We start from the raw sequence: 25,958 nt of genomic DNA, 5'->3' as shown, positions 1-25,958 counted from the left end.
AGAATTAATTAAGCAGGCTTTTGGGGAATAGGTTTCTTTATGAATGCAGAGGTATTATTTAGTGGTTTCCCAATACATTTAGAATAAAATCCGAACTTTTCCCCCAGTAAAGCTTTTTATAATTTGACCTTTTGTCTCTGACTCCCAACTTCTCTCTTGCGGGTCGTGCTAAAGCCATACTAAACTTCTTTCAGTTCCTCTAATACCTTATGTTCCTTTATGTATATTGAAAAAATTATTTTGACTTCCCCAGAGCCTGTAAGCTTTATTAGGGCACATCTGTTTTATTTACCATCAAATCCCCAGTGCTTAGCAAAATTACTGAAATGTTGTAAGCAGTAAATAAATATGTGTGGAATGACTACATACATGATTGAAAGAGCACTGGACTTGGTGTCAGGAACTCTAGATTAAAATCCTGGATTGTGTTCTGAGTGTTGATCTAGATGCCAGTTACACAGATATGTTTGTGAAGTCATTGAGGTATACAGTTACAATGTGAGCACTTTTGATGTGAGTATGTTGATAAGTTAAAGACAACAAGCCTCGGACGCCCCTACTTACTAATTATGTGAACATGAGTGAGTCAATTCCTCTGAAATTTAGTTTTATCTTTTATCAATAGATATTGTACTTACCTCATGAGGTTGTTGCAAGCACTGATAAGATGATTATGTGAAACTGCCTTATGGTTGTGGAAATATAATATATTACCATTTGAATCGTTATTATTTCAAGTGGAGAAGATGCAGTAGGGACGCACTCAGAAACCTCGTAGAAACCTATCTCTTACAGAAGAGCCCTTAGGCAGCTGACCAGAGCTGAGGCTTTAAAAGACACTGAGGAAAGAATGGACTCCATCTCATCTCTGGTTGTGGATATATAATATATTACCGTTTGAATCGTTATTATTTCAAGTGAAGAAAATGCAGTAGGGACGCACTCAGAAACCTCGTAGAAACCTATCTCTTACAGAAGAGCCCTTAGGCAGCTGTCCAGAGCTGAGGCTTTAAAAGACACTGAGGAAAGAATGGACTCCATCTCATCTCTAGAAAGAATGGTCCTATGCAACAGGACCCTTAGGCCCTTTTAGCCTTAAAAATGAGAAGGGGCTTTGGGACTTAGGGAAGAGCAGGAGACTAGGACTGGCAAAGCCTTTAGTAGCATGGCCAGAAATTAATGTAACGGTGTATCTGAGTCCTGGGGAGGATAGGGAAGTGATTGCCTACCTAATCAGTCATGAGAGAGCCATGTGGCTGAAAAATAAAGCCAGCACTGAAGTGCTTCTCTACAAATTAAAATGTAGCTTGCAGTGTTTCAAAACTAATCAAGAGTTAGACATAATTGAGTCTCAAAGGATCACTAGAAGAAGAATCACTACCAGGGTTAGGCGTTTCCAGACTACGATTGTCACTGGAAGGCTGGGAAAAGAGGGGTAAGTGCATGTAAGGGACATAGAAGATGGGAAGGGAAGCTCTTAAAGAACTGATGGTACACATTCCAAATTTAAATAGTACATGCAGCTGAAGCTGCAACTTTAAATCAGATTTTATTGTTAAAAATTCAGCTCATAAAATATACATTATTCTCTATCTTAAGTAGTTGTAGTTCTACTTAATGTATTGAACCAGATGGATCAACTAGAAATTAAACTACCAGAACTAGACTGAACCAAGACACTTTGGGAGAAGAAAATCATAGTTATCATTCTTGTTAGTCCTGCTAAATGTGCATTTATTGTTATCAAGAACTGTTCTGGTATCATTTAATGTTCTTTCAAAGCCTATGAAATTAAGGCTACCATTAATAACCCCATTATGGATGAAGAACCTGAGGCTTAAAGAGGTTTAAATAACTTGCCCAAGGTCAGATAGTAATTGGCAGGGCAGACCTCAAACCCTGGTATGTGTGGTGGCAAAGCCCATACTCTGACCTCTTGGTGGAACCTACATCAGGATGTATAACCTACCGTTATTTAAGAGGCTCTGATACTAGAAATCAGCTTAGCGCCAGCATGCCTTCCATATATAAGAAATACAGAGAAGAAGCCCTGTCAATTGTAGACTAAGGAATCTTACTTGAACATACTGGAAGAGAGTAATCTGTAATATTCTCTTACTGGATTGTAAGTTCTAGAAAAGCATTTGTCTCTTTTCTTTGCCACTGTTTCTCTAAAGCAACGTTTCTCATCCTTGACACTATTGATATTTTGGACTGAATAATTCTTTGTTGTGGGAGGGCTGTTCTGTGTCTTATAGGATGTCTAGCAGTATCCCTGGCCTCAGCGCACTAGATGCTAGTAGCACTCCTCCCCAGTTGTGACAAATGAAAATATCTCTAGACATTGCCAAATGTCCTGTGGGGAGAAAATTACCCTTAGTTGAGAACAACTGTCCTAAAGAGTAGAGCAGTGCCTGGCAAGTAAAGACAATAAGTACTTTTAAATTAACGACAGGAATGAACATTGTTCCACAATGTGTACTGCTGGTGATGTGCAAAATAACTGTAGGAAATCCTGAAAAAGTTTGAGAATTTTAATAGTTACACATTTCATATGCTTTAGAAAAATAAAACATAATCGAACCCATGCTTTCCTATACTGTTTTATAGGACAGGGCTAAAGTGGATACTGAAGTAAAAAACCAGGAAGGAAGCATAGATGATAAATGCATCTAGCAAAAATCATGAAATTGATTAAGGTGGTATGTAAATGACTGTAATTTGATGCAGTGATCTATACTAAGGAAAACTTAGGGAAGCATGATGTGTCCTAAATACACTTGATATGAGAGCTTCCCCTAAGCCTGGTTTGTGTAGGCCACTAGAACCCTCATCGGGAATGATCTAGTGCCCTGCACAAACTAGACAAGATGTAGAAGACAAATTGCTTACCCTCTGAGAATTGGACAGTCTGAGAGATACTGTAATATATGCACATCTGTATGAGATAGCACCTAAATTCCATATTGTATAAAAGTATAAAGGAAAAAGATTACTTCCTGTTCAGGTAATGAAGAAAGGCTTCACTGATACTGAAGGATGAATGGGATTTTAGTAGGTGTCAATAATGCAGAAGAAAAGAGCAGAGGCATAGAGTTGGAACAGGTTAAAGCATATTTAAGGGATGGGTGGAGGCCGATTTGGCCAGAGTGTGGTGTAACTGTTAAGAAGGGTGGAACCTGGTTATAGAGAATGTTTAATGCCAGCCTGGGTAAATCCACGGAACAGTGATTTTTATTTTCTAATGTCTGGCTAACAGCTGCTCTGCTGTAGTTGTTTTTGTTTGTTTTTAAAGCGTGTTGCCATTACTCTAGAAGTGATGCTTTAGTTTGGGATGGGGACCTGAGAATCAAGTTTGACAAATACTCCTACTTAGAGAGGTATAAAAACTAGAAAACACACACACACACACACACACACGGCTGACACACACGCGCGCGGCTGAAAAAAGAGAATCCGGTGGAAAGAGCAGGCTACACCCTGGCATCAGAAGCATGGTGGTAACCTGCGACTGGGGGAGTTCAGGGTTTGGGAGTAATGTGGACAGTAGGCCTTGAACCTCTTATCTCTGTAAGGAAGTTGTCTTTTTTAAAACAAGATTCTGATCTTTGGAGGTTTGTTCCTGGAACACTAGGTGAGGCAACTGACAGGTGATACTGATTTTTGCCTCCTTAGTTTCATCTTGCCCTGGAAGAGGGCTGCTTTTTGATGCCTGTCCTCCGCTGTGTTGACCTCTAGAGAGGCAAGTCCTCTTTGAAAGTCCTGGCCCATGCCTGACAAACCTTTCCTTTGTGGTTCCTCCGACACAAATGCAGGGGGCTGGATTCTTTTCAAAAAGGCTTTATTAAATATTAAAGAAAGAAGAAATAAAATACAAGAAGTTCTGCCAGATTTACCTAGCATCTCTGATATCACTGTACTCTCACCAGTCAGATCTCCTTTCCCTAGTGCCATCAGAGATATCTTCTCAAAATCCAAATTTAGCCATAAGACTCCTCTGCTTAACTCTTTCATGATTTCTCATACAGGGATTACATTTTAGTACATTAACTTTCATATGATTTTTCCTGGACTGAGGACAGTTTTTTAGTTCTCTTTACATAATACTTGTTTTCTGACTTGGAGGGTTTACAGTGAAAGTTAAGATGATACTTGGGAAGGGTAAAAGACCTTCCTATGAATATGTATAAGAGTTCCAGCTCTTTCCTAGAGCCTTCCACGAATAGCTTCATCTGAAGGGTCAGGGGGTCACTAGATTTCAGACTCTGCTTCCTGTGGTGCTGGCTTTCTGATGAGGTATATCTAGGCTGCCTCAAGGAGAAATCCCAGAGAGTGGGACTACAGCCATCCTCCTCAAGTGAACCTGCAGAGTTTGGCCCTAGCCCATTTTATGTATTGGTGTTCTGTATAAGATTTTTTGACGGTGGTTTTCAGCTTTAAATAAAAGGGGGGAGGGGTAATGAGAGAAACCATTAGATGATTTCTAAAGTTCCTTTTGGTTCAAAAATTCTTTGAGAATCTAACCCCCCTGACTTCTTTTTTCATTCACTTTATGTTAATTTTGTTCCATACAATCACTACCTTGTTAGAAAATGATGAAATTTCAGAGCTGCAACAGGGTGTAGTAGTTACCTTGTCCGGTTTCCCAAACTGAGCTCCAAAGAATAGGACTCCTGAGAAATATTGATTACTTACAAAAAGGATTACGTAGCCAAATACGCTGAGAGACTGTACTTTGATCACATTGCTAATTAGCATTTTTAAGGCTCTGAAGAGTCTTATAATAAACCCATTTAACTTTAACACAGCATTTCTTACATTTATTTGATCAGAGCCCTGGTTTCGAATAAGGTACTTTTTAACATCCTGTGGAGGACAATTTGGGAAACACATGTAGTTCAGTGCCCTTCATTTGTAAGGAATTTGAGATAGAAAATTATTTTCCAGTGTCACACAACTAGTTATCAGGTCTCAGTTTCATATATATTCTCTAATTGTCTCTGTTTCATATATGCTTAACTTTTTTTTTTCATGGCTTTTTTGAGATATAACTGACATAAAGCGTTGTGTAAGTTTAAGGTATATGATGTGTTGATTTGATGCACGTATGTTGTGAAGTGATTAACACAAAAGATTAGTTAACAGATCACCTCACATAGTTTTAATTTTTTGCCCTAGGTAGGTAGGGTGGGTGTCTTTATGATAATCACCTGTGACCAACAAAGAATAACCAGCCCCTAAAACGGAAGTAAGCCATTGAAGGTGTTATCAATAGAGATGTTAAAAGGATTTAAGTTCCCTGGTTAGCTTTCTATAAAAGACCAACCCTAAAAGCTCTCCTTGGCAACCCTGTAGGGACCCCTCTCACTCTTGAGAGCTTTTTATGTATCTTCACTTAATAAACTTCTATCACTTTACTCACTGAAAAAAAAAATTGTGTTTGTCGAGAACTTTTAATATCTACCCACTTAGTGTTTTTCAAATATACAGTACAGCATTGATAACTGTAGTCACCGTGCTGTACTTTATCCCCAGAACGTATTCATCTTAAAACTGGAAGTTGGTACCTTTTGACCATACCCCTCTTCCCCCTGCCCCTGGCAACAACCGTCTACTGTCTGTTTTTATGGTTTTTTTTTTCAAGCTTCCACATATGAATGAGATCACACAGTATTTGTCTTTCAGTGTCTGACGTATTTCACTCAGCATAATGCCTTCAGGGTTCATCTGTGTTGTTGCAAATGGCAGAATTTCCTTTTCTGTGGCTGAATAATATTCCATTGGGTGTGTATATATATCACATTTTCTTCATTCATCTATCAGTGGATGTTTGTCTATGTCTTGACTATTGTAAATAATGCTGCAGTGAACATGGTGGTGTAGAAATCTCTTCCAGATACGGATTTCATTTCTTTCAGATATATATTCTAAAGTGAAATTGATGTATTCTAAAGTGAAATTGATGGATCATATAGCAGTTCTACTTTTTTAAAAGATTTTATTTATTTACTTGAGAGAGAGAGAGAGCACAAGCAGGGGGAGAGACAGAGGTAGAAGCAGACTCCCCGCTGAGCAGAGAGCCCGATGCAGGGCTCAATCCCGGGACCCTGAGATCATGTCCTGAGCCAAAGGCAGATATTTAACTGACTGAACCACCCAGGTTCCCCAGCAGTTCTATTTTTTTAATTTCTTGAGCAACTTCCTTACTGTTTTCTATAGTGGCTGTACCAGGTTACATTACCATCAGCATGGGACAAGGATTCCCTTTCCTCCCATCCTTGCTAGATTTTGTTATCTTTTGTCTTTTTGATGATAGACAGACATCCTAACAGGTGTGAGGTGGTATACCATTTTGGTTTTGATTTGCATTTCCCTGATGATTAGTTATCTTAAGCATCTTTTCATGTGCCTCTTAGCCATTTGTATGTCTTATTTTGAAAAATGTGTACTTGGGTCCATTGCCCATGTTTAAATTTGGTTGTTCTTTTTGCTATTGAGTTGCATGAGTTCATTCTGTATTTTGGATATTAACCCCTTATCAGATATGTGGTTTGCAAATATACTCTCCCATTCCCTAGGTTGCCTTTTCATTTTGTTGATCATTTCTTTTGCTGTGCAGAAGCGTTTTAGTTTGGTGTAATCTCATTTATTTGTGCTTTTGTTGCTTGTGTTTTTGGTCGTCATATCCAAAAAATCATTTCCAAGACCAGTTTCAGGGAGCTTTTTTTCCCTTTGCTCTTCCAGGAGTTTTATTGTTCCAGGTCTTACATTTCAGTCTTTAATCCATTTTGAGTTAATTTTTGTCAGTGGTCTAAGACAGGGGTCCAATTTCATTCTTTAACATGTGAATATCTAGTTTTCCCAGCACTGTTTATTGAAGAGACTGTCTTCTCCCCATTGAGTTTTCTCAGCTCCCTTGTCAAGGGAATATTAGTTGATTTTATATGCCTGGGTTTATTTCTGCCTTTGGGATTCTGTTCTTTGGTCTGTTTTTTTTTTTTTTATGCCAGTATCATACTGTTTTGATCACTGTAGTTTTGTAATATAGTTTGCAATCAGGAAATGTGATGTCTCCAGCTTAGTTCTTTCTCAGGACTGCTTTGGCTATTCAGGGTCTTTTGTGGTTCCATACAAATTTTAGGATTGTTTTTTCTATTTCTGTAAAAATTGCCATTGGAATCTTGATAGGGATTGTGTTGAATCTATAGATGGCTTTTGGTAGTATGGACATTTTTAACAACATTAGTTCTTCCAATCCATGAGCATGGGATATTTTTCCATTTATTTGTTTTTCTATTACTTTCATGAACATCTTACACAGTTTTCAGTGCATAGATTGTTCACTTCCTTGGTTAAATTTATTCCTAGTATTTTTTTTTCTTTTTGATGCTATTATAAGTGGGGTTATTCTTTATTTTTCAGACAGTTCATTGTTAGACTCTAAACAACTTATTTTTGTATGTTGATTTTGTATCCTGCAATTTTACTGAAATCTTTTATTCTGATAGTTTTTTTTTTTTTTAGTAGAATTTTTAGGATTTTTCTGTATATAAGATCATATCATCTGCACCCAGGGAGAATTTTACTTACTCCTTTCTGAGTTAGATGCCTTTTTTTTTTCTTGCCTGATTGCTCTGGCTAGGACTTTAGTACTATGTTGGGTAGGAGTGGGGAATGTGGGCATCCTTGGGAATCTAAGACCATTCCTGATCTTAGAGGAAAAGCATTCAACCTTTCATCATTAAGTATGATGTTGTGATGTGGGCTTCTCTTATATGGCCTTTATTATGTTGAGGTGTAGTCCTTCTGTACCCAATTCCTTGAGAGGTTTTTTTTTTTATCATGAATGAATGTTGAATTTTATCAAATGCTTTTTCTGCATCTACTGAGATGATTATATGATTTTTATCCTTTTTTTTGTAGAATTGGAACAGGACTGGCATTAATTCTTAACTTTAAATGTTAGAATTCACCAGGGAAACCATCTAGCCCAGGACTTTTTATTTGTTGGGAGGTTTTTGACTACTGATTCTATCTACTTACTCATTATTAGTCTGTTCAGATTTCTGTTTCTTCATGATTTAGCTGGTAGGTTCATATGTTTCTAGGAATGTATCAACTTTTTCTAGGTTGTCCAATTTGTTGGTGTATAATTGTTTGTAATAGTCTCATTTTCATTTGTATTTGTGGTATTACTTGTAATGCATCCTCTTTCGTTTCTGATCTTATTTTTTCTTGGTCTAGCTAAAGATTTGTCCATTTTGTTCACCTTTTTAATGAACCAACTCTTAGTTTTGTTAATCTTTTCTATTTTCCTATCTTTCATTTCTGCTCTAATACTTAGTATTTATTTCTTCTAACTTTGGGCTTGTTTTTTTTTTTTCCTTGAAAGTTCACCGCTATAAAGTTCCCTCTTAGAACTGCTTTTCCTGCATACCATTGTTTTTCTTATGTTGTGTTTCTATTTTTTTATGTCTCAAGATTTTTTTTTTTAATTTTCCTTTTGCTTTCTTCTTTGGTCCATTGTTGGTCAGGGGTATGTTATTTAACTCCCATGTATGAGAATTTTTCAGCTTTCCTCCCATTTTTTATTTCTGGTTTCATACCACTGTGGTTGTAAAAGGTAGTTGATACATTTGTTTCCTTGAATTTGTTGAGACTTGTGGCCTGCCATATGATCTATCATAGAAAACATTCCATGTGTACTTGAGGAATGTGTATTCTACTGTTAGATGGAATGTCCTGTTTATGTCTGTTTGGTCCCTTTGGTCTATAGTGTTGTTTAAGTCTGCTGTTTCCTCATTGATTCTCTGTCTATATGATCTATCAATCACTGACAGTGGATATTAAAATCCCCAGCTATTATTGTATTGCTGTTTATTTCTCCTTTTAGTTGTGTTAGCATTTGCTTTATGTATTTACATGTTTCAACGTTGGGTGAGTAAATATTTACAATTGTTACAACTTTTTAACGAATTGATCGTTTTTCACTATATAATGACCTTCTTTGTCTCTTGTGACCATTTTTAGCTTAAAGTCTATCTTGTATGTTAACGAGTATAGCTATTCATACTTTCTTTTGGTTACCATTTGCTTGAAATATCTGTTTCTATCTCTTCACTTCATTTTATATGTGTCCTTAAAGCTAAAGTAAGTCTTTCGGAGACAGTACGTCTTTTGGATCCTGTTTTTTATCCATTCAGCCATTCTCTGTTTTTTAATTGTTGAATTTAATCCATTTACATTAAAAGTAATTATTGATAGGTAAGCCGTTTTGTTCTGTTGAATTGTGCAGTTGTATTTTTAGCTCTAAGATTTCTGATTTTGATGGTTTCTCTTTCTTTGTTGCACTTCTCATTTTGTTCATGGCATTGTTTTCCTAATTTCATTTAGCTGTCTGTTTTCTTAAAGTTTACTACAGTTCTTTAAGAGGATTATTCTGAATTCTTTTTCAGGCAATCTGTAGATCTCTGTTTTGTTAGGGTCACTTATTGAAGCTTTATAGTTTCCTTTGGTGGTGTCATGTTTACCTGTTTCTTCACGATTCCTGATTCTTTGCATTGGTGTCTCTGCATTTGCTTAAGCAGTCTCCTCTTTCAGACTTTACCTCTTCACTTTAGGAGGGAAAGACCTTCACCAGTCACTATAGCTTGGGGGTGCTGGACAGGTCATCTGGTAGCCTCTGTGGGAAGGCAGGGCTTGCTGTTGGGGTTTCTAGTTGGGTGAGGCCATTGTCCATGCTCTGAGGTTGGGGGGATGCTGCTGGCTGGGCTTCACAGTTGGGTGGGCCTGTTGACTGGGTCCATGTTCAAGCAGGATCAGTGGGCAACCATCTCTTTGGGTGGGGCTGTTAATTGTGCTCTGAAATCAGGTGGGGCCACTAGCTGGGCTCTGCAATCACCTCTGGTTGGTCAAAGTCCCAGGCTGTGTTCCCTGGCAGGGTGGCGCCACTGGTCGAACTCCTTGATTGGACAGGGCTACAGGCTGGGCTCCACAATCACCCCTCGTTGTATAGGGCCTTGGATTGTGCTCCACAACCAGATGGTGCCACTGGCTGAAGTCTGTGTTTACACAGACTTATGTAAACAGACACAGTTTGTGCCCTGAAGTTGAATGGGGCTGCATGCTCATCTTCCTGATCATGTAATCCATGGGCTGTGCTCACCTGGTAGGCAGGGTCATTGGCTAGACTCCCTTGTTTGGTGAGGTCACAGGCAATGCTCCTTGATTGGGTAGGGTTACTGGCTTGGTTTCCTGCCTTCGCAAGGCTACAGGCTATGTTCAACAATTGGGCAGGGCCAGTAGTCTGGGCTCCTCTGCTTATCAGGGTTGTAGGCTGAGCTCCATGACTGGATGGGATTGTAGGCTGGGCTGTGTCTCACAGTACAATAGGCTGTGCCCCCATGTTTCCCAGGTCACTGCTCAGGCTCCTTGGTTATGTGGGGCCAGAGGCTATGCTGAATTGTTGGGCATGGCTGCTGGCTTTACTCCCTGACTGAGCCAGGGCTATAGGATGAGCTCTGTGGCTGCTCTAGTTCTCTGGCTGGGCCTCCTGGATGGGCAGAGCTGGAGGCTTTGCTCAGCACTAGGGTGTGGCTGGGAATTTGCTTCCCTTGGGCAGGGTGGTAGAACAGGCTCCCCTACCAGTATGGCCCATTGACTGGGGATCCAAATCATGCAAAACTGCCAACCAAGTTCCCTAGCCAAAGGGGGCCACTGGCTCAACTCTGCAGATGGCTGGATCTGCTGGCTGGGATCTCTGCTCAGCAGTGTTGCTGCAAGCAGGAATGCCATCTGCCAAGACCTGCTGTAAGCTCTATCCCCTTCTCCATCTCTAGCTGATCCCCGGTGGTCAAGCCCTGCAGATTCTTCCACTGACCCCTGTGAGGCAAGATATGAGTGGGCTTCCTGCAAAGGGGTCCCATGTGCTGAAGGAGCTAGGTGTCTGCCTTGGGCTCTCTCTTCCCACTGTAGAAACCATAGTCCCTGGGCAGAGGTGGTGGGGGGAAGCCCTCTCAGTGTGGCACTGTAGGGGATGGGCAATGGGGTCAGAGTGTGTCCCGTCCTTTTACCCTTCTAATGTCGGATTTTCACAGTGATGTTTTTTTCTATGGATAGTTGCCAGTTGGTCGTCTTGTGAGGGGGACTATAGTTGGGAATCACCTATACGGCCATCTTCATGATATCAATCACCCCTATATGCTTAACTTCAAGTAGGTTATACATTCCTTAATGGATGGCTAGATTATGTCTATAATTTAGCTCCATGTTGGGAATGTGGCAGGTGAGTAATAAATGTGTAGTAATTCTATGATTGAACCCTGTAAGAAAATGAAGCATTATGGTGTGAATTAGCTTCTGTGTATGTATTTTCATCTTTTAAAAACAGAATTGCTATTCCTCCATGCATACCTGCATTTGGATTACGTGGTTTTTTCCCTACTAAATTTCTGTTGTCAGTAATTCATGGTTATTGATTCATACTGTTTATTGGTAATAGCTCTGTGGGCTGCTTTGCTTCAGGGATAATTTAATTAGGGGTACTGCTATTTGACACCATTCAGGAAAATGTTACACTGTAAAGGGTATATTGGATTTGTCACAGAATGACACTGAAGAGAAGCCAGGGATAGGCAAACTAATAACATGCCACTTGCTTATTAAAACTGGGCCAACATTTGTCCAACATTTTTTGTTTATATCACTGCCTTTCTAAGAAATAAGCAGGTGACCAGTTTGATGACTTTTATTTGGAAAGGGCAGAAACTAATGCTGGATAAACAAGGACATAGTAAGTTGATACAGATGGAGTCCGTGCTTTCAGAATGCTGTGTTTCTGTCCTCTGAAGTTAGATCCCTGTTTGTGATGAAGAATACATTTGTGTAAGGGGGCAAGATTGGAATGCACTAAAATGAAATGGCTCATGTTGACCACATTAGCTTTAATGGAACTTACTTGATGTACTCACAGTCTGACTGTGTGTATGTGCTGTGTTTTATACAGGGAATCATCATCCAGGGACCTGCCAGAGACCACAAGAAAACATGGGGAGGAGTAAGTGTCTCTTTGCTTTTTAATAATTCATACTTTCTCCATATTAATCTGTGTATCCAGGAAATTAAATGTGCAACTCAGAGTTTTTTTTGTGGACATCTAACTTGTATTTCTGGTTAGTGTTAGAGAGTTTTTGTCTAAAGCAGGGCAGTGCAGGGAAAGACCATCAGACCACATGCTGCTCATTGGCTAGGGTCTTTTATTTTCCTTCCTTCTGCTCTTTTCTGAACATCTCCCAGTATAGGGAGAGAAGGCTCCCTATATATAGACCTGTCATAATCCCAGCTTCTTGACAACTCTTAGCAAAGTTACCCATATGCTTCCAATGGTTTCAAAGCCTTGTTGATAATGACATAAACAAACAAACAAACAAAAAGATTCTGCTGTACAGCTAGTGACAGTATTAAAAAAGTCATCTGTGAGGTTGATTTATTAATGGTTTTGATTTCCCCTAAAATGTTAAAGCCTGGCATTGAGAACCACTAGATGAATTCCTTTGATTTTTCCTTTCTCATGAGGCTATTTATGGGCAGTAGACAGTAGACAAATTCAAGGTCATTTTGTTGTTAATATTAACTAGCCACCAGTGACTCCGTAAATAATCCTAATCAACATAGACCATAAAACCAGATGCATAAAGGACCTCAGAGGGAGACTTGGTGTTGTGTAGTATAATGAGAAGAGTATTGGTCATGAAGTTAGAGGCCTGAATTCAAATTCTACTTCTACTGCCTTGATCATATCCTAGAGTTCCCCTACATTTGCTTGTCCATCTCTCAAGTGGGATTTATATATTCTGCACTTCTAGCCGCGGAAAGTTGTGGTTGGCATAAGGTAATGATACATATAAAAGTGTGTGAAGAGCTCTAAAGTATAGGGGCGCCTGGGTGGCTCAGTCATTAAGCGTCTGCCTTCGGCTCAGGTCATGATCCCGGGGTCCGGGGATCGAGCCCCGCATTGGGCTCCCTGCTGGGCGGGGAGCCTGCTTCTCCCTCTCCCACTCCCCCTGCTTGTGTTCGCTTTCTTGCTGTTTCTGTCTCTGTCAAATGAATAAATAAAATCTTTAAAAAAAAAAAACTAAAGTATATAGAAGAGAGCAGTGTAATCTGCTCATTGCTGTCCTTATTTTCATTGGTTCTGCCTTTTTTTTTAAAGACTTATTTATTTTAGAGAAAGAGTGTTCACATGAGCAGGAGGAGGGGCGAGGAGAGGGGAGGGAGAAAGAGAGAGAATCCTAAGCAGACTCTGTGCTGAGTGCAAATCTTGATGCAGGGCTTGATCCATGACCCTGAGATCATGACCTGAGCCGAAATCAAGAGCCAGCTGCTTAACTGGTTGAGCTACTCAGGCACCCCCATTGCTTCTTTTAACAGTTAAAATGAAGTTATTTGATCAGATGCTTGTGTAGGCAGCAGGGCTGGGATCAGGGTTGTGTAAGGGACAAAGAGTGCCTCCTTATGTTTTGTGCTCTAGGCACTTTGCTTGCCATACCTTAGTATGGGCCCAGGTTGGCAGCCCCAGGGATTATGGATCAATCATGAAAAATTTCTTCCTGAACCTTGTTGAGTCAGATTTTGCCTGTTTTCTCCAGTGATTTCTTGGGGGGATTGATTAGCCCCCGGGATTCTGGTTCTTTCCCAACCTCCACAAAATATACCAATCTCCTGATATTTTAGAAATGTAAAAGACATGAGTAAATTTGAAAAGAACTGGTGGAAGTTCTGGGACTAATCCATGCCAGGTCCTAACTCCCAAGTCAGCTATCAACAGAAGTTTTCAAAGTAACTCACTGTGGCTTGGTCCTCACCTAATCTCAAGCTTCAGGTGGATTTGGAGAATGTTTGGATTGTTGGATTTCATCATGACCACATAGAGAAGATACACTGAGGCAGAGCAACACATTCCTTATTGTTTCCACTCTTCCTTTTCAGAATGATCATCAGGTCATTAGCAAGGAGATCTTTAGGAGCTTACTTTAAAAGGTGCTTCAACAAGTCTTTGTTTAAATGGTCAGGCAGTTAAAAGGAGTTCTTGTAAAGGATAGGACATGGTAATGTTATCTGCAAGGATGGGCATATTTCCAATCTGGAAATTAGATAAGGGAAGTGCTCCAAAAAATGCTACTTTACAAACACATGGAAGCTTATAATAGCATTTTGACTGTTTGTGTTGACCACTTTAAAAGCATCCTTCACATCCTGAATCTCAAAGACTCTATCCTTTTCTCCCTAAGCTTTACTTAGCTTGCATGATTTCACTTGCTAATTGCTGTCACTGTTAGTGGGGAAAAAAAGATGCTACTATGTGGTAATTTTTTTCTCTTCTGGCAACATACAATGAAGTTTTTTACTGGATTTGGCAAAGATTCTCACAAACATAGCTCAATGTGTCATACAAAGGGACAGCAGAGGAAAATATCACAAAGACATGGCACTAGCCTCATTAATGAGGAGGCCAGAAAACAAAGAACACAGCTGGAAAACCATGTGGTGTAGGTGAAAAGTTAAAATTAATATTGGCGTGAATTTCTTTATTATTTTTGGATACTGGATGAAGAAATTATATACTAAAATGTGTTAGATGAATCATTCTTATATGTAACATGAAAAAAAAGTGTGAGCCAAGTCTTAAAAATGGTGGTGGGAGGATGAGAATACACTTGTGTATTTAATTTTTTTTTTAATTTTTTTTTTCGATTTTATTTATTTGAGAGAGAGAGACAGAGATAGCACAAGTGGGGAGAAGAGGGAGAAGCAGGCTCCCCACAGAGCAGGGAGCCCGATGTGGGACTCGATCCCAGGACCCTGGGATCACGACCTGAGCCGAAGGCAGACGCCCAACCAACTGAGCCACCCAGGCGCCCTTGTGTATTTAATTTTTTATTAGACCACCATCAGTGTCCATTTTATGTGTCATTGAAATCCCATTTACTACATATATATGAATTCTGAGCTAGAGCTTTGTATTTAGGACTTTAAGAATATATAATTATATCAACAGGTATCTATGGAACACTTCATAACTTACAAATATTTCTCATACATAATCTTATTTGAGTTGTAAGAGAACCCTTTGATGTAATATTGATGGGATATTATCTTATTTTATGTATTATAAAACTGAAGGTAATGAGAGAAGGTCTTATCTAAATTCCACAGCCTATAAAATGGAGAGCCATAATGCAAACCTAGGTTTCCTTAGGTCCTATGCAGTTTTTCTTTTTTTTCCAATAGACCATGTTCTGAATACCGTAGTCATTAATAGTATATAAAGTCAATTAAAAACCTAGGTGCTATCTGTTGATTTGATAGGTAGGGAAGAAAATATTTTCTCAGATCTACGAGGATGTTCATATATTCCATGCGGGACTGGACAGATGGGCAAAGAGAAATGGCTCACTGTTTATCACCATTTATGATAACAGCTAAAACACGTGTATCAGATAGTGGAGTGCCTCAAATATCAGTCTTCTGAGCAGCGGGGGACACAACCCATAGTGCAAGGTGCCTAAAGTAAGGGGTCTAAAATACCACTTACGTGATGAAAGCCACCATTCCTGTTCAATAGGTTTTTGTCTTTGCAGTTTTTCTTAACAGGAAGAATATAATACATTATGGAACACCAGAATAGTAGGAGACAACAAAGGGAGATGCTGTTACAAAAAGGAACAGCATGTATAAATAAAATCATGTATAAGATTTCACTGGAGAATGAACGTTTTCACAAAGAAGAAAATGTGAAGATTTTATAAATGTGTATGTATAGGCTCACAAAATGTTATGTATATAATGCTAGAGTATTTATCTTTATCATCTTCAGATGGAAATTAAAACTTTATTCTATGTTTTCATCCCCCCACCCCCTGAGCAACTGGTATATTCATGACAAAAGTCTCAATACTCCACAAAGCAATTCCTTGAGATTTTTCTTGCTAAAATTTTGGGAGTTGTTTTGTTACAGTGTTTTTGTTTGTTTGTTTGTTTTTAAGATTTATTTGGGAGAGAGAGAATGTGAGCAAGAGCACAGGGTGGGGAGGGGCAGAGGGAGAAGGGAGAGAGAATCCAAGCAGACTCCCTTCTGAGTGCAGAGCCCATTGCAGGGCTCAGTCCCACAACCCTGAGATCATGACTGGAGCCGAAATCAAGAGCTGGTCACCCAACCGACTGAGCTACTCAAGCACCCCTGTTTTGTTACGAGTAGAATTTGATTTTTAAGTCATACTTGCTTTCCATGTGAATTTTTTTATATCAGAACACACTTCTCTTACTGCATGTTCTAAGTGCTAGAGCAGCAATTCATGGTTTTTATCAGCCTAATATACAGTTATGGATTGTGAATTCCACTGTCTTTACCTTAAGAACAGAGCTTCTGGAAGAAATTCATTTTGTTGGCTTAATGATAGCTAGCCACAAGATGCGGCTACACCTGTTTTACAAAATGGGAATAATATTTAGCCATGAATCTTCGAAAGGATTAATTTTGCTTCATTGTATAGAAAACAATATTGGGAATAGCTGAATGATGGCAAGCAGACAAGGCTTATTTGTGGAGAATAATTAAAATAATGTAGCTTAGCATTTTTTGTTTTTCCTCTTCCCTTATTTAGTCTTTAGAAATTTACCTAGCCTAGAAGAAAATCCTAGGTCTCTAAGATCTAAGTCTGCAAAATGAGTTTCTATCTTCATTTTCTATACCTAATGGTAACTTAATGCCCTTGATGTTGTTGTATCCACGAACATATAAAAAAAACAGTGGCAGTGTGCCAGTTACAGTCTTTGTTTTTTATTAAAACGTAGCAGCATAATTTCTTTGTGTCACTGGATGTACTTGGCTCCTTTAGCCCAAGAAATGCAAACATGTTACCCCACTTATCAAGACTTAGTGGAAGGAAAGATGGTTTAGAGCTACCACAGTAAATCTGTAACCTCTTTGATTCACTGCTGAACTACTGCTCAGTTGAGGCCAATCCTAAACTTTAACTCTGAGCATACAGCTCTGTATTTTCAAACAGGGAATGAATATTCAAACTGACAAGCCTTGTAAAGCGACTTTCTCTTAATGTAATGTCTAATTTTATTTGACAGCTCCCTGGTTTATGGTTCAAGTAAAGGCACACGTTTAAAGCCAATTAATTATTTCATTTTCTGGCCTGTATTAAATTTCAGAGTTTCTTTATCACAGTAGCATATTCATGCCTCTGCAGTTTAGATGATGTCACCAATTTATCGTAAACCCTTATCTTCATAATTTTATAACAGTAATACAAATCTGCTTGGAGTTGACAGCAGCCGTTACTTTTTCCTAGCAAGTCTTTTTCACTAGGAAAATGAGGTAACTATTTAAGGGTCAAGCTACTTTAAAAACAAACAAACAAACTCATTATAGTGCTTGGTGCTTTTTGCCTTTGATACAGTCCTCTCTGCCTTTTACCTATTTAACAAGAAAATAACCTTTGGTACTTAGGTTAGGTTTGCACTGTTGACATATTTTTTTTCACTTGAGGCAAAATTTCTTGTAACAGAATTCACCATGTTAAAGTGTACAATTCAGTGACACTTCATCATTCTCAATGTTACGCGACTATTTCCAAAAATGTTCATTACCTCCAGAGGAGACTCCAGACCCATTAAGCAGTCAGTCTCCATTCCTCCCTCTCCCTAGGCTCTGGCAACCTGTAATCTGCTTTCTTTCTCTATGGGTTTACCTATTCTGGATATTTCATATGCCATAAGACCTTTTGTGTCTGGCTTTTTTCCCTTTTTTTTTTTTTTTTGGTCTATCCATGTTGTATTTGTTTTGTTTTGTTTTAAAGATTTTATTTATTTATTTGACAGAGAGAGACACAGCGAGAGAGGGAACACAAGCAGGGGGAGTGGGAAAGGGAGAAGCAGGCTTCTCACGGAGCAGGGAGCCCGATGTGGGGCTCGATCCCAGGACCCTGGGATCGTGACCTGAGCTGAAGGCAGACACTTAATGACTGAGCCACCCAGGTGCCCCTCCATGTTGTATTTGTATTAGTACCTTATCCCTTTTATGGCTGAATAATATCCCATTGTATAAATATACCACATTTTGATTATCTGTTCACCAGTTGATGGACATTTGGGTTGTTTCCACCCTTTGGCTATTGTAGGTAATGCTGCTGTGAACATTGCTGTACAAGTTTTTGTTTGAATATCTGTTTTCAGTTCTTTGAGATGTTTTCTAGGAGTGACTGTTGACATTTTTGGCTGGATAATTCTTTGTATGTGGTGGGGGGTGCTGTCCTGTGTGTTCTAAGATGTTTAGAAACATCGTTGGCCTCTCCACACTAGATGCTAGTGGTTCCTTCCTCTCCAAGTTGTGACAACCAAAAATGTATCCAGACAGTGCTAAATGTTCCTTAGGGGTGCAAAATTGCCCTGGGCTGAGAACCACTGATTTAGAATAAAGGAAAGTAAATCTTTAGAGACAAGCCATAATACACATATTATGATGTTTTTCACAGAAGTAATTTGAGTCTAAAGGGGAATGTTGTATGGTTTTGGAAACCAAGGTATAGCCATGGTTCTGTAATCAAGCAGTTGTGTCCTTGGGTGAGTCACTTAACTTCTGGATTTCAGTTTTCTCGTCAGTAAAATGAAGAGATTGAGATGGATCAGTGGTTTCCAGTGTGCTCAGTGAAGCCCCAGCTTTTCTAAAGGGATCCCTGAGGAGCCACCATGAGGGAAAGGAAGAAAACGAAGTATTCCTGATAATTAGCACCTCCACTTTAGGTAGAGCAAGCAAAAGTTTGCATTCTGCTATCACTCCTAGAGAAAATTCACATATAAACAATATTAATTCCACCAGTAAAAAGTCATTTCTGAAGTCCATGTGCTAATTAACAAAGGCACTAATTTGTCAGTGAGACTCTATTTTCTAAATCCATTATGCTCTGCTGCTGTTGGCAGGAGAAAAAGGTAACTGAGTGCTCTCTTTTGAGTGCTATATGAATAGCCACCTCTGGAATGTGGCTTTTTGATTAACTGTAGAACATGTTCTATTAGGACAATTATTCACTCCTAGAGTCTAGATTACAGCTGTCACATGGGTAATATGATACTGTCTATGTTGACAAGTTGTAAAGCATTCACTATAACATAGAGTTAGGTATTTAAAACAATATTTCGTATTTGGTGAGTTCTGTCTACCTGCCTTGTTTCCCATTAAATGGCCATTATCATTTACAGTTATTTCCATATTCTTCCATGCGGGTCAGAACTATAATCAGTGTAGACAGAATACGTAAACTAAAAAGAAACTTTTATGGTTCTAAGAACTGTAAACACTAAGACAAATGATACTCTTGCTGATATAATTGAGGTACTAGTGACAGGAGAAATACCCATCTTTGGAATTCTTCTGTTCTGATGATTCCACCTGATTATGTGCTTAATTTTGTATAAATTAGACCATTTTCTAATTCTGTATTTGTTTCCTTTGGGTAAAGTGTACCCCCTCATCCATAACTATCATGTATTAGAGTATCCTACCTTTAAATCAATTCTTATGATCATTAGTAACTTGATTGCTGCCATCTACCATCTCAGAAAAATTCCTTAATAAGGAGTTATGAATTGTAAAATTCCTCCAAAAGAAAATTTGGCCTTCTACCTTTTTTTATGAGACAATCTATGAGACCATTTCTCTGTATCTCATTATTCCTTATTAAGCATAAAATCAGTGGACAAGAGACATCTGAATGAATATATGTTGTAAAATTTGGTTTTAAAACCATTTTGAGTTAGTAAGACTCACTTTTGGGGGAATCATGTTTTTGTTTTTAGAGAATATTGACTTTATAGACGTACATTACCTCTGTTGTTTTAAGTGTTAGGTAGTGATCATAACCACCATATTGTCCTTAAGAAACAGCTTCAGGATTGTTTCTTCTCTCAAACCCTAAGGCTTCCCACTCTCACTAGCTCAGTCCTGTAACTTCAAATTAATTTTTTAAATATCTTGAGTTCTTATATGGGCTTCAGCTCCCTAATTCCCATGAAAACATATATATACTACATGCCATCCTAAGCTGTACATTTGTAACATCTTGATTGGGTATCTGAACACCACTATACAACAAATTTCTGAATTAGAAAACCTACCCCCTATGAAAAAATTAACCTTTAAGTTCTACAAATAGGTCACAGAGGTGAAATACAATTGGGAAATACTTTATTTTTTTCCACCTTATCAAGAAATAGGAAGATGGTCCAAATGGCATCTTTTTAGTTTGCATAATTTTGTTTTTTAGTAACTGAAGTGTCACTTTGGAATGTGAGAATTTGTTTTTCTAGGGAAAGTTATTTCCATCAGTCTGTGATAAGAAATACCTACTTAATACCTTTTTCAGCCAGAAAAAACCTTGAAGGCATTGTATGCCTGACTAACTGAGTAAATAATAGTATCAAAATGGCTTAGAAGCAAGAAAACAAGGAATTATGAATATGACATGTCATAGATTCTTTTTATATAAATCTGAGCACAGGTTGGGTGGGGAGGGTGTGCCTTGTTGATTTTCTCTTTATTTGCTGTTGGTTTGGGGGATGGTGGTTGCTTGGCTGGAAAATAGTGTATTCATATCTCAAAAGGTTTTGGATAAGATACGCTACGCCTACTCAACAAAAATCTTTCCAGTTAAAAAACTTCACAGTTACAACTGAAAGGGCCTAAGAAATCATATACAACACCTTAGCTTAGGACACAGGCCTAGATAAATTAAGCAGTAAAGAACCATGCAGCCAGTTTAGTGCCAGAGCTGGAACAGGAATCTGCATATTGTGACTACAGATTCAGGACCTTTTCACCATATTACACTCCTCTCTTGTCCTGCAGTTTCACTGGTCTTAATTCAGGGTTGTGAAAGTGGTGAACAGATACTGGCTTCAGAAAGATGGTTTCAGAAGTCAGTGTTCATGTGACAAACAGGAGGCTCATATAAATGGATAGCTTAGCATATTCTGCAGTCTTATGAGAAATTCACAACTAAACAAGATATTAGAGATTTATTCAGAAAAGAAAAACAGCTTCCTGGTTAGTGTGTGAACCCATTATAGATTCAGTTATTGCTGTACCAACATTTACACAGCATTCTCTAGGGACAGACTTTCCATTTGAATAAATACATTTTGCAGATTGCTGATGTTTACCTTTTTAATAAGTGTTGAAAAAAGCTTTTTAAAAAGTATTTTTTATGAAAATAGTTCTAAAACAGATCATATAATCTACTTCCTTCCTAAACAGTATCCTGAACATCATGGTCCTTTCTTGATGACTCAGATTCATCATTATAAACATAATCACTGATACCTACAGCTTTGGTTAGTATGGGGGAAGCGGGGAGGTTAAAGCCTATTTCAAATAACCCTCAAAGGGCCTTCTGTCTCTCTTTTCCCTTGCCTTCAGATTAATCAGCTTTCGCTTCTTCTTTCTCTCAGTGTGTTGAAGTAGTTCAGCCCATCCTGCCCCTTCTACTTTTCAGCTGTAATGTGCAGTGAGGCTTTCAAGTTTCATAGCCAGGCTCGTAGATGAGGGTTGCATAGATTGATCCTTGATGAATCTAAGGGAGCTGGGGCTCCTGTAGGTAAAGCATAAGATAAATTGTAATGCAAGACCTTGGTCATCTCTTGTTTCTAAGTTCATGAGATAGGGTTTATTTGAGTGTTTTCTGCATAAATGATATATTACTATCAATATCCACAATGATCATATAAAATATTGAATAGCTACCTGAACTATCAGATAACCTAAAAATGAATAGAAAATAATTTATTCAGTGTATTCTGTTGTAGCTACTCCTGATTCTCTTTAGATATGTCATGTGTATAATGTATACATCTCTAATCATCTTAGTTTATGATCAACCGTCAGTTGGTGTGTTACCTACCCACTTGTCCAACTGTCTTACCTTTCCTATTGCAGCCAGGTGTTGAGAAGTTGTAGCAGAAACTAAGTCTGGTTCGAGGCCTCAAATTGCTCTTTTGGGGTTAGCTTCTACCATGGTTCTCAACTGATCTTTATTTAAAACAGATTTGGCTCGAGGCTCCTTTTTCAGACTCATATCCCCAGAATAAAATTTTTCACACCACCACCATATAGTCCTTTCACTAGCAGAGCCTTCTCCAAAGACAGAATTGATGTTTCTACTTGGTGTGGTTCCACTATGTCCTAGTTTAAATTCATATAAAAACAGTATTCACAAAAATTTCAAAGATATGGTACTGTTCACTTCTGTAAAAGATGATGATTTCTCTGAGTGTTTTACTTTTAGAAGTTTCCTGTTAAGAAATACATAACCACAGGGACAAGATTTACATGCAGCAGGAACCTGTTGGTCGCACTAGGTGCATGACTTGGTGACCATCTTCACTTTCTTGTGCAAGTTGAAGACTTGCTCCTCTCTAGCAGCCATGGCAGCTCGGGCTCCTCTAAGCCCAGCTAGTGTTGTTCTAAATTCTTGTTTAGATACATTGCTTATATCTGTTTGGAGCAAATCCCTGGCTGTGATTTATTCTTGATCTTTCTTTTGGAGAGATTTCCTCCGTCTTGTTATATCTAGGTTTCTGTCTTTTGCATTTTGAAAGCTTGTTATGTTTCTTGTTCCTTAGAGTAGTACTATAATTAAGAAGGGGTCATACACTGTCTAGGGCCTGGTGCTTCAGGAAGTGTTTCCGGTGTATGCTGTGTGCACTCAGCTGTTGTGTTTTGGTTGCTATCTCCCACAGGTCAGTCCTCTGCAGAGTTCCTCCTTGCTTGCAGTGGGGAGTGTTTGGGCTTTTGTCTAGGTGTGCTTTTATTTGTTTGTTAAGATAAGCCTGATTTAAAAAAAGAAGAGAAGAAGCCTGATCCAAGAAAAGAGTAAAGGAAAAGAAACAAAAAAGCAAACAAAAAACTATAAGCCTGATTCCAAACAAAAAAGAAAGAAAGAAAGAAAGAAGAAAGAAAGAAAGAAAAGAAGCCTGAGGACACCTGGGTGGCTCAGTTGGTTAAGCGGCTGCCTTCGGCTCAGGTCATGATCCTGGAGTCCCAGGGTCGAGTCCCGCCATTGGGCTCTCTGCTCAGCGGGGAGTCTGCTTCTCCCTCTGACCCTACCCCCTCTCATGCACTCTCTCTCTTTCTCGCTGTCTCTCTGTTAAATAAATAAATAAAATCTTTTAAAAAAAGAAGCCTGATCCAAAAAATGAAAAAAGTCAATAAACAAAACAACAATTGAACAAAAAACTGTAAGCCTGTTTTGAAAGAAAATAAAGTAAAATAAATTTTTAAAATTTTTAAAATAATTGAAAAAAAGAAAGTCTGGTCCTATTTCCACCAGAACTGAAGCTGATGCTTTGGAGCACTCTGTGATCAGTAGACCTGGTACATGCAGGGGACCTGTGTTGGTCTTCTGAGGGAGAGGCCAGCTATGCTGGCTCCCAGTCAGACCTGCCCTAGTATAGATGCCCCGGCCTGGTGCAGGGGCATGGGGTTTGGTGTAAGCAACTCCAGCCTCCACTGGAAGTGCTGTGTTTTTCTCTCTGAAGTCCAACCTTGCTGGTGGGGGCGGGGGTGGAAAATGGTGGGGGAATTCACAGCTGCTGCATACAGGAGGCCCTCACAGAAAAGTGAACAATCTCTCCTCCTTTGTTCCAGGCTTTTGTCAGATCCCTGCCTTCAACCTGTGTCTGGACCGTCAGCACTGCTGGCACTTCTGTGTTTTATCTCTAGCCAGTGGCTGGGATTCAAAATTCCAAATCTTAAATGACCTGGCAAGGCGCAGACCCGCTGCCCTTCCCTGGAGGAGAGCCTTACAGCACTGCACCCAGCACCATTCTGCCCCATAAAAACAGTCCCATGGCTGCGCAGGTGCCTGGAGTCTATGGTGAAGCACAGCAAAAAGTTGTCCCCTGCTGTTTAATGGCCGCTGTATGGCGCCCAGTGGGCCTTTTGTCCTTGGAGAGGCAATATACACTCTTCCAAATGTACTGCAAGGAGGGGAGCATTCTCTCTCACTGTGACCCAGGGGATCCCCACACCACAGTGTTTTGCAGGAACCCTACACGTTGTTTTCTCTCCGCTCTCTCCCTCTCTCCTTGACTTCCACTCCCTGAAAAGGGCTCCCTCCCCCTTGAGGCACTGCGGTTTTTCTCTCTCTCAGTTCATGTCTTGGAACCTCGCATCTGCCACGTTCTCTTCCTCCAATTGTGCAGACTGTTTTCTTAATCCTTAGATCGATTTCCTAGTTGTTCAAAATGATTTGATGTTGATCTAGCTACATTCAAGGGACGAGGCAAGCTTGGGGTCCCCCTACCACTCTGCCATCATAACTGTCTGGGTGGTATCTTCTAATTGACCAGATTTGTTGGGCAAATGAGATAAAATCTACTTGCAAGCATATTCTACCTAGACTTCTCAGTATTCTATTACCTTGCTGCCCAGTGCAAGGAATACAAACACTGTGTTTGTGGAATGCTCTTGGTAATTTGATTAGGCTGGCATTAGAGAGCCGTGTCCTGCTATACGTTACCTTAGAGTTGCTTAACTTTTTGAATTAGCCTGCTTTCTGGTTACAAGAGTTAGCTGCTTTCCTTGACCTCCTTTTCCATGTAGATGGTATATATGAAAATGATTTCTGAGGCGAATTTAGTTTTTTCTCTTAAAATCTTAAAATAACATTGTTGTTGATTGTTTGGTTTGTTTTCAAGAAAACTGTCCCAAAATCTAGGGGTATCTTAGACTATATTAATATATCTATTGTGATTAAATACAAGGAAGCAGATAGTCCTAATCAGTTTTACACTTGTCAGACCACTCAGAGTAATGCACTGAGTGTAGGACACTGTATTTTATGAGATAAAGATAGTGCAGACTCCTGTCTATTTTATATGGCCACAGATGAATAATCTAGACATGCTTATCCTGGAGAAGAGAAGCCTTAGCAGAAATCAGTTACTGTCTTCATGTATCAGGTGGTCTATTTATGGAAGGGAATTGTATGTCATTTCAGAGGACAAAAATAAGACCAATGGCTAGAAAGTTGTTAATTCAGTGAAATGTTCTTTGATAAAGGGCTCTGTAATCAAATAATTATGACAAATGTATGTATCATATTCCTGTTCTGGAAGTTTGCACATAGAGATTAAATATATGTTAAGGCCCCTAAAAAGTCATGCAGTAAAAGATCTTGTTAAATTTGTTAATGTCAGAACTGGTTTTCTAAGGAGCTCACATTTAGGTAGTGGTTCTCAAACTGTGGTAGTTAGACCAGCAACACCAGCATTACCTGGAAACTTATTAGAAATGCATCTTCGGGGCGCCTGGGTGGCCCATTCGTTAAGCTTCTGCCTTGGGCTCAGGTCATGATCCCAGGGTCCTGGCATTGAGTGCTGCATAGGGCTCCCTGCTCAGTGGGAAGCCTGCTTCTCCCTCTCGCACTCCCCCTGCTTGGGTTTCCTCTCTCGTTGTCTCTCTCTCTGTCAAATAAAGAAATAAAATCTTAAAAAAAAAAAAAAAAAGAAAGAAATGCATCTTAGCTCTACCCCAGACCTATAGAATCGGAAACTGTGGGAGCTGGGCCCAGTAACCTCAGTGATAATAAGTCCTCAAGGGGATTCCGATGCTGCAGCTGTGAGAAGTACTGCTAGAAAACTTGACTGGTTTTTTTTTTTTTTTTTCCAACTCAACAGCACCCTTTTCATTTCTTTTGTACTACTTGCCACAATTTTTATTTTTTACAATTTCTTCTGATGATATTCTTTGACTCAGCTCATTTTTTTTATAGATGGTTATCCCTCTGAGGTATAGAAGGAAGGAAACTCTTATGAAAGGTCTACCATAGTTTTCATCCTACTGTAGGTGCCATCCAGGTGGTATCAATTTGGATACTATAAAGAATCCTAAGTAG

At 39.1% G+C, this 25,958-nt stretch overlaps 1 protein-coding gene across 5 annotated transcripts in view; it reads left to right on the top strand.

Annotated features, from left to right (window-relative positions):
• Nucleotides 1-25,958, top strand: part of PRRG1 (proline rich and Gla domain 1) — a 168,759-nt gene that overhangs the window by 80,220 nt on the left and 62,581 nt on the right. For all 5 annotated transcript variants that reach the window (XM_025857852.2, XM_073901934.1, XM_073901932.1 and 2 more), the window contains exon 2: nt 12,005-12,055. In XM_025857852.2, the coding sequence (XP_025713637.1) occupies nt 12,046-12,055 (10 nt within the window). In that variant the 5' untranslated portion in view covers nt 12,005-12,045. The remainder of the gene's footprint in view (nt 1-12,004; nt 12,056-25,958) is intronic.

This window comes from Callorhinus ursinus, unplaced genomic scaffold (genome assembly GCF_003265705.2).
Source record: "Callorhinus ursinus isolate GAN/ISIS: 27379988/994484 unplaced genomic scaffold, GSC_fseal_2.0 scaffold16, whole genome shotgun sequence".
NCBI classification, from domain to species: Eukaryota; Metazoa; Chordata; class Mammalia; order Carnivora; family Otariidae; genus Callorhinus; species Callorhinus ursinus.
This window is presented reverse-complemented; position numbering and strand designations above follow the sequence as displayed.